At 38.6% G+C, this 9,896-nt stretch overlaps 1 protein-coding gene across 9 annotated transcripts in view; it reads left to right on the top strand.

The window, feature by feature from the left end:
• Window positions 1-1,494: 1,494 nt before the first annotated feature.
• LOC108445561 overlaps window positions 1,495-9,896 on the top strand; it is a 62,431-nt gene continuing 54,029 nt past the window's right edge. For 2 of the 9 annotated variants that reach the window (XR_001860460.1, XM_017729723.1), the window contains exon 1: window positions 1,502-1,946. Coding sequence is in view for 2 of the 9 variants with exons in the window: in XM_017729723.1 (XP_017585212.1) it covers window positions 1,776-1,946 (171 nt within the window). In the remaining 7 variants the exon portion in view is untranslated. Of the gene's footprint in view, window positions 1,947-9,896 lie in introns of all 9 variants that reach the window. The other 7 variants (XR_001860454.1, XM_017729722.1, XR_001860459.1 and 4 more) reach the window with 6 other exon arrangements.

The raw sequence follows: 9,896 nt of genomic DNA, 5'->3' as shown, positions 1-9,896 counted from the left end.
GTGAAGATTAAAAAGCCAAATGACAACAGCTACCAAACCACACCTTTTATATATTGTTACTAAACAGTATTTTTAAGTGAGCCTGCTAAAAAAACCTCACTCTGCATCTTCTTAGCACTTAGAAGCAAAGAAGGTCTTTACAAGGCCTTCTTAACTCAGAGCGGAATACTTACTGTCTTCATCTTCCTTGAAATCCTGTTTGTCAGGTGTGTCAGTTTATTCTTAAGAGATGAATTTTCCCTGCTCACATATCAAGCAAAAACATATTGGTTTGCTGCAGCCATACCAGGTCACAGGATATGGAGGAATATTCCCATATCTTACACAGCTACACCTGGAATATGGTGTTCAGCTAAGTGATGACAAGGGTGGTCAGTGAGGTGATGATAAAAGTCTATAAATAGCTTAAGAGGGTGAACTCTGAGGAGGGAGAAGCACTGGTTTAAGGTGGACTGAACAAGCTTGATGGGTAGAAACAAAAAGATGCCCTGACAGCCAGGGCCAGGCATAAGCTGCTAAATAGGATCTTGAACACAGTACAACTGCCAGCAGAGCAGTCTGGGCTTGGCCTTGCGCACACCGCAGACATATAATGAATTTACTATTCCAGATTAATTATTCTGGGAAATTTCCAAGCATATTTAAGCACTTCAACTGCTAAATTAGGCCCCAAGTTCAACAGTCCACCAACAGGAGTCACACGCTGGGTGTGTTTACAACTGCACTGGACATAGCCCTGGAAATGCATAAGAGGAAATAAATCTGCCCAGAGAGGAAGGTGGACACAAACCCTGCAAATCTGTCATACCTCTGTTTTCTGTAGTTCTAGGAAAACATGCATGTGGGATTTGGGAAAGGTCTTTTTAATAAGGGTTAATTGGAGAAGTATGTCACACATGACTGAGTACCGTTTCAAATTACTGCTCACACTGGCATAACTAAATCAGACAAATGACAGAATACCAAAATAGGGAATAGTCAATCTTCTCCCCTCCTACTTAATCTTTATAGCTTCATTATTCTCAAATATCAGCAATAAAGACTTTGCTGGAATTTGTTGCTTCTTTCAAAATATTACAAAGACCATATTATAATATTCCCCAGAGATCCAATAGTTCTGTAGAATCTTTCTTCTGTTGTTGAATTATTAAGTCTAGGCTTTCAAACTACTGGATTCATTTATCTGGCTTATGATGCAAAAGTTTGGGATAAACGATCCTGATATAGTCGCCCCTGAGCTTAACAAAAAAAAAAAATTTGAAAAGAAGAAAATAACTACAGTTTAGTAAACCAGATTAGTTACTCCCATGAAAATCATTGTACTGTCTGTAACACTGAGTTACTCTAAAAGTCAGGTCCCTAACCCCGAACCTGAAAAAGTCACTTCAGTTTCTCTCTGCTGCCCAAGTTAACTGCAAGCATTTCCTGACACTGAGAATGCAGGCAGAAAAAGGAAAAGCGTCGACTTGAGAAAAGCACAGCTTCCAATCCCCACCCACCAGCTTCAGTCAAAGGGATGACTTCAGTCCCTTTCTTAACTAATCCTGTCACTGTAAAATCCTACAGTCATTCTTCCAACATAAAGGGAAAACAGACTCACTAGGAGGACCTAGACTCTTTCAGCTTGAACTGTTAACCAATGGTGGAAATGCAAGAATGCTGAAGTTGTGCCTTCAGAGCCAATAGAGTGGATTTGTGTGTCCCACATGACTGTGTTTCCCCTGTCTTTCACATGGGCAGTATTTAGTTCAATTCAGAACTGCAGATAGTATAGCATGCAGAGCAGCAATGGGATGTCTGAGCACAAGTGGCTGACTTCCAGGCGACTTCAGGAAGCACATTTGTACATTTCTCCTGAATTAAACTGGGATTCTGCACCCTTGACATTCTCCAACCCTCCTTGTCTCTGCAGAAGGAGACAGCGACCTGCACAGCACAACAAAACTGTGAGTAAGAGCTCTATTTATTTTTATTTTCACCCAGAAAAGCAAATCTCTTAAAAATGTCAAAATGCTACGTGCACTAAAGCAATGATTACTTTTCTTATAAGATGAAAAAGTATCTAAAGTGGTTTTCAGATTCAAAAATATTTCTTGCATGCTTTAATAAAAGAAAGAAGAAAAAAAAAAAAAAAAAAAAGAAAAAGCGAGTTATCCTCCAGGGCAGTGCCTGCATGCATGCTGCATGACACACTGCTTCCTGACATAGCCAGCGTGCTGCTTTGTTCATAAAGAAAAGCAAAGACAAAAAGCCCTACACACGTATGTTGTTCACTTTTATTTGTACTCTGTGTCTAATCAGGCCTGATCTGTCCCCAAGGGGAAAACATAAAGGCAAACTTTAACTCCGCCAGCAAGGGCAGCCCAGACTTTCCAGACATCTGACAGTTATTATAATTAGCTATGAAAGACAGCGAAGACACTTTGGGGCAAATAGCTCTTACATTTGGAACAATGAAGTCGAGCAAGGTTCCCATCCCACCCCTTCCACGGGGGGAGGGGGAGAGGCAAGGCAAGGGGGGAGTGTTAGGAAAGGGTTATGGCTGGACTGAAAACACACAACTAGTATAATATCTGGACTCTCTGAGCAGGAGAAGAGGCTTTTTGATAAGCGACTTTACCTCTAGATTGTGGCTTGCATTCACTGAGATTCCTGGTGGGGTGGGAAAGGGTGTGGGGCTCTTCACGGTATAACGTCAGAAGGTCGGGGTGGAGGGGGCAGTGGGGACGAAGGGGGCAGAAAGAAGAGAATATCCACAGCAAGAGACATTGAAATTGTTTCCCAGAGCTTTACTGGCCAGATCTCCTTAAGCCCAAGTTGCTTTCTGGGCAAGATTTATGAGAGTTCTCAAACAGAAGCAACAGACAAAGCAGCGCTTTTTTTCCTTCTTCTTCCTCGGAAAAGAAATTGAACCCAAATGAATAACCGTATAATAAACAGCACTGATTTGTATTTTTGCTCTTTTTTTTCCCCTCACATGCTTGTAAGACCTTTAATAAGATCTTTCCCCCCTGCCTGCACGATCCTTCTCACCACCCCTTCCCTACCAAAAGTTAGATTCTGAAAACTACGATCAGAAGGGAAAAAGCAAAGACAATAGAAATCTGACTCTGTCCTGGCTGGGCTGGATCTCTAATAATGCATGAAGTGAAAACAGTTTCTAAGTGAAAGATGAGCAGACTTCTTAAAAAAAAATATTAAGTACAATAAGGAGAAATTGTTGAAAGACTCCAGACGCTACTAATTATGGCTTAAATAAATCTTCCTGGACAGATGTTTGCTTGCTCCCACTGCAGAAAAAGGAACGTTAAAAGAAGCATTTTTTAAAAAAGGATTTGATGCGAATCTCCTATATATATATATATTTTTTTTTTTTTTTTTTTTTTTGGTAAATACACCGTTTTATTCTTTGTCTGCCCTCCTGTTATCTCCCCCTCCCCCAACCGCCGCCCACTGTGAGCTGAGACACCTGAAGGCTAGACACAATGATCAACAGAGCACTGCGCTCGCCTGTCTGGATTCCAGCCAGATTTTTTTTTTTTTTTTCCCTTCCACAATCAAGGAGCCTGCACGCAATGCACGGCAAGCCCCTTGCTCTGCTATGTGCAGATCAGACAGAAGTCTGAACCGTGCTGCAGAAAAGATTAAAGACAAACACAAGCCTTTCCTCCTTATGTCGGCCAGGCTCGGTTTCAACTTTGTTATGATTTGCAAAAAAAAAAAAAAAAATACAAAATAAGAAACTTTGTAAACATATATACACATTATTGTACAAAACATATGCACACGCACACACGCTTTCCAACACAGTGTAACTAGGGACATGCAGCATTTCCCATTTTACTGTGATTTCTACTCTAGGTTTACAGTCAATGCAGTATTTTGTGTTAAGTTCATGCATCACTTACATAATTGCTGTGTAGCTCTCAAACACTATGTAAAGATTTTGTATGCGCAGATGATGTATTACATAAAGGCAAATAGCTACTATGCAGATACCCACACCTGAATGCCCAGCAAACTGAAATATTCAAAACCACTTGGGTTTAGAGAGATTAACAAGAGCTAGTAGACAGTTTTATGATAGTTTTAAACAAGGCAGTAGCGAAATGCTTTGTAAGTAGGGTGTCTTCAAATCGAAGAAGGGAAGCATGGCAGGGGACTGAGCTGGCCCTGCAAGCCCTGGCCTTCCTGCTGCCACAGCCCAAAGAAATGCCGAGTGGCCCAGTGTCATCACGCCACAAAGTTGGGCTTGGGAATGCAGTACTCCCCAAAATAGTTGCTCTCTGCTTGGTGTGGCTATGGGTGGGGTTAGCAGAGACATGCAGGGGAAAGGCAGATTCAAAGCATGTATTCTATTTAATTTTTAAATGTATGCTGTGCGGACCTATTTTCTAAATTCTTTGGAATTTAATTGCCTTGCAGTACAAATTATGGTGTGATAAACATGATGACTAATATTTGCTTTTCAATATGGACTTTATATGAAAAGGACCTAAAAAAATTTAATTTTTAAACACACAACCACATACATATGCATACAGTTCTTTTAATTTATTCCCTGAAAAGGCTCAAACTACATTTTAGTCATTCTAACAGGTATCTTAATGGAAAGATAAGAAATTTTTTTAGCTTTTTTCTCTAATATTGCTTATAAACACTATGTGAAAAGAAACCCAGCATAAAGTATCCCATAAATTTAATCTTAAAAAGAACTTCCTTTCCAAATAGCAGCGGAGACATGCAAACAAAAGGTTGCATGTAGTGGCAGCAATATCCACAGCAAAGTAAAAATCCTGAATAGAGATTTCAGAAAAATTAGGTGAATGAATCCAGAACTGTGGTCAAATTTGTATTCCTGTATTTTATTTTTTTGTAAATAAGGGATTTAATGCTTTTCTGAAGGAACACTTTATACACCTTATATGAAATATACAAGCAAACTCTACATAATGGTCATACATGAGAACTATATATTTGTAAATTACATGTATGTACACATGTTCAATAGTATTAAGGTGATAATTTCCTTCCTACTTTTCCTGGCATATTATGTTTTAAAACAAAATTTGTCACTTGTTTCAAAAAAAGTGTTTTGAAATAATGCCTGCAGCTAAATTATGAAGTGCTCACTTTCATTTTCTTAAGGTAATGACAAGGCAATCATATTTTTATCCTTTCCTAAAGGCTGAAATCCTATGCAAATCAATTCCTCAGCTTCAGAAGTGATTTACACGCTACCTTGTCTTAGAAGGGTATTTCAACTGGTAATTTATGCAATGTTTGTCAGTGCAAAAGTAATGTCTAATCACATAAGAGATAAGCATTAAGCCAGAGAATAGGAATACAGGGTCCTTGTCTCCATGTTTAGTTCACCACTCTCCCCTTCTCCCAGTAAGATTCTCTTGAGGGTTTTGTGAGTGCTGGGTACAACAGCTCTAACTAGAGTAGGGAGGAGATACCTGACCAGTGTTGCTTTAAAAATGGCATTATCCTCCTGCTGTTGTTGTCCAGGCACCTGAGATTTGGAGCTATGTGTTTTAGTTTTTTACAAGAAGGATTTATTTACCTCATGTGAAAATTGCTGACCTCTGTTCTTTTGCTGACTTCTTTAAATTTTTTAATAGCTAATACTGAAAAAATGCAATCATGGAAACTCATGCATATTTAGGACTCCATTCCTTAAAAATTTGATATCTATTACAGCTTGCCTCTTAGCCTGTGGCCTACAGTTGGTTGTGCAAATTCCACGGTGATGCTCACACAAACTTCAAGTTCTAATTTCCTTTTTTAAACCCTCCTCTCCCCTCTTCCCCCATGCTTCCTGTTGCATCGACTTGTTTGAGCCTTTCCCAGTTCAAGCAGAAGTGACTTTTAGTCCCACAAATAAATCGCTCAGAATTACATCCAAAACTTACAAAAGATGGGTAGTTTCACTTACACATCTACAGAGCTGAAGTAACTTGAGAACCAACCAGAAATGTAGACAGTCTCAATAAGGTAACGGGGTCAAACGAGCTCATGCATTACAGATAGGAAGAGAACTGCACATTGCATTTTTACAGATAAAAAGCACTGAGTGTTTTAATGTAAACAGATTTCTGGTTGATATTTTAGCAAACTGTTGCAAAGCTCAAACTAGAGCAGAGTAAAAATTACTTTCAGCATGGTACAGTTAGACCAGATGGCCACGTGTTCTTTTCTTATTTAGATGAGACTTTTCCTTTCAATAACATCTTTCTTCCTGACCTGCTTAAAAATTCCAGCGAATGAAATCAGCACAGGATTTTCAATTCTAATTGACCATGTGCAGAGGAAAGGCCAGTAGAGAAATCAGTAGGACCATTGTAAGGCACACTGCATCAATCTCTCCTTTGTCCTGGATCTTTTCTAGTATGAGCTAAAATAATTAAGAATATTTAATTTATATTATTTGTACAGCAGCAAATCTAGTAGCATTCAGACAAAACTCATCGCGAGTTCCTCTTTTAGAAATGTGTGTAACAAGGAAGATGTATGTCTATCAGACACCAGACAAGCAGGTACTTGACATCATTTAACGGCCAAATATTTAAAAAAAAAAAAGAAAAGAAAAGAAAAACCACCAAAACAAAAACCCATAAAGCTGGAAACAAACCTCCCAAAACAAGCAAAGAATGACCAAAAAGACTGAAAGAGGTGGCTGAATTAAAGCATGAACTGCTTTACCTTTTCTAATGAAGGCAGAAGATTTGAAGGATATGGTACTACAAGAAATTTTTGAAAAACACATTTTAGAAGAGTCAGAAAAATATATTTTTCCACTGTTCAAAATACTGACCCTTAAAACACCTGTAATCTTCAAACGTTTCAAACTCGCCTACATAGGTTTTACCCACACTGCATTGGTTGTGATCAGCCTCAGTTGTGTCTGTGTGATCTACATGCAAGGTACTGACAGTAAAAACTGTATATATCACACAAGCATTACCTACAGAAATACACATCATGCAGATGACATCATTGCAGCTTTACCTACTATTTTACTTGGATTTAGTGAGATGTGTGTGAAACAATATAACAATATTCGAGACTTTACAAGTAGAGTATGCAAAGGATGCATGAAGTCCTACCTATGTGTTTACGTAGCCCATGGATAAGGTAAGTGGGTAAAATGAATCCTTCAGAAGAAAAGGGTGTGGGGAAAAAGACTAATTGAGAGCAATATAGAGCAAGTTTGATGGGTTAAAAAAATTAGCAACAGACGTGGCCGAACTATTTTGTATAAATTCACTCCTCGCCGCTTAGTTTAACATTAGGCTTGAATGGTTGGTGGTTTCATATTATTGCTATAAGCTTGAATCAATAAACAAAACCTGTAGAATATAATTTCTGAAAAATAGCTATGAAAATGGTTTCATTAAGATAATCTGAAGAAAAGAAGGGTTCCATTAAAATCCCAATCATTTTTTAAACTTAAGGTGAAAAACAATCCAGGAGAAAATTCAGTGGGCAGCATGGCCTTTGCTATATGTCAAGCATGCGGTCCAAATAACATTTGCATGAAGAAACATGCCTGAGAACATAAAACAAAGCACAGACCTTGGGTCTGGCCAGGCAGACATGGTAAAAGGTCTGATTTCAGCTCTCCAGCAAGATGTCTCATAGCCTTGGGCAAATCATTTAACTGCCTGGCTTCTCATCTACGTCATATTAGCAGAAGTTTTGAATATGTGATTATAATTAAGAGGTCAGCAATGAGATACCACAGCAAAGGGCACAGGAGAGACCTCAGATGCTTGAAAACAACATAAAATACTAGACAAAACAATGGTCTTTTGTTTTTGTTAAGTGAGATCGTTTTTGGTGTGGTACTTCTGCAACAAGAAAAATACAAAAAGACAAGATAAAAAACCTCTTTCTCAAGAGATCAATGTCATTCAGTTCTAGCTTAATTTTCTAAAGCTCTTTATGTACTTGAACGTTCATTTCTTATTTTTTACTAACCTGCAACAAAATATCAGAATATAGGATAAATGGAAGATATTTCTCCATCTCTAAAGATGCTCTAGATTCAACACTCATGCAAGGCCTACCACTAAAATGCTGACTCCCATAATGGTGTATTTAACAGGTGTTCCCAGGGTACCAGTGAGACTGAGAGCAGGTTAAGTACTGCACTACATGACCAGAGTGCAAACCGGGGCCCCAGACACCCATTGCTTTTGGTATTCTGCACCAAGGAACTGATCTTGGAATGGCTTCAAACATATTCTTACTTCCAAAGCCTGAAGGCCACCTAGCAAAACACTTCCACCCTCAAAGTTCAGCATGTGCTCAAAGCATTGTGCTGAAACAGGTCTTCAATTTCTACAGAGCACGTTGCCCTGAAAAGTAAATACCTCTGCTGAGTTCTACCCCCACCAAATTGTGCTCCCACATTCACCATTCTGTTTCTCCTGATGGTTCTTTGATTCCCACCACTGAACAGACCAAGTCAGAAACCCTTCAGTAGCAACGCCAAAAATCACTGTACAGGAACAGAAATGAGTGAGCCTGCACTGGCCAAGAGACTGGACAGGTGACCTTTTCAGGTCACCATTTTATGACTGAGTAATGACCAGGTCACACATGGAACTGGAAACATGGTTTTCCCTCCCTGAGTAAATATGAGGGATCTCTGCGCAAAACAAAAAAAAAATTCAAAGCATTTCCTTATTCATGTTGTTACTAATCAAAATTCATGCACAGTATGAAAGAAACACTCAGACTTTCAGCTATCTTGTGTCAGTGTTGCTCACAAGATGTAAAAATTAATGAAAAAGGCCATTTGATAGAGCTGCTGAACATCTCAGCAGGTTTGCAGATAGGGTAGGATAGTGAAAAGTGGGTGAGAGGAAAATATCCTGCATGGAAGTACAGCCTCGTGCAGTGCTCAGAACAAGGAGAGGAAGTGAGCAAAATGTGCACAGTTACATGCAACTGATGGGCTGTATTTCACTAGCCTAATTTTACTGTCAAGGCTCCAGACGATATTAGGAGTCTATCCAGTCTCTTAAGCCATGGGATGTGGATAATGGAATCAGATAAAATGATTAAAATCAGTTTGGTCTCATGCTTTCGTCTACTAAGTGTAATAGATGCAAAACTGAAAGACTTAATTGTATGATAAAAGTACAAACACCTCTTTGTTTTACCTCTACATTTTTCCAGTTTAGAGAAATTGATGAGGTTTTTCTCCATTTGATTGAAAAAAAAACCAATGGCAAGCAAGATGATTCTTTTCTTGCAGCATCCCAGCTGAAATTGGTTTCATCTATCCAAACAAATAAGCTCAGAAGCAGTCATAGGAAAAAAAAATATACTACGTCCCATGAAGTATTTTACATAGAATGTCTGGTTAATAAGCTTCAGAAACAAAGACTGCTTTTAAGTAGTTTGCAGAGTTTAATAACTGCCTTTTTCAGAAGTAAAAGATTGATAATTTCCCAGAATGTCTTTTCCATACAATGAGTTTGTACTACTGTTTTCAAGTGTTATTTTTTTAGCTTATTTGAAAGTAATTTTCTAAGAGAAAAATTTGCAAAGGATTTAAAAAGAGAAGTCTAGCAAATGACAACAGTGAAGAAAAGCACTTCACAAGGTTGATTAAAAGACTTGGAAAGGGTTAAAAATTCAGATCTTTATGTAAGAATTATAAATGAAAGGAGAGTTAGAAAGGGGGAGAAGAGGGGGAAGAGCTAAGCTGCTGGTGACTTGAGTGTATTTATGGATTACTATGTCCTGAAAAGAAGAAAACCAGAGTTGTAAGATGACACTGCAGGGGTTGTCTGGACTTTTCACCGAGTGTAAAGTCTGTTTAGTCAGTGTCTTAATGCCTAATGCTGACCTTTGCCCTCTTCACTCCTCCCTGCTCC

Source organism: Corvus brachyrhynchos, unplaced genomic scaffold, assembly GCF_000691975.1.
Source record: "Corvus brachyrhynchos isolate BGI_N302 unplaced genomic scaffold, ASM69197v1 scaffold101, whole genome shotgun sequence".
Lineage (NCBI taxonomy): Eukaryota > Metazoa > Chordata > Aves > Passeriformes > Corvidae > Corvus > Corvus brachyrhynchos.
Note: the sequence above shows the minus strand (reverse complement) of the source record. Positions and strands in the feature narration are given on the sequence as shown.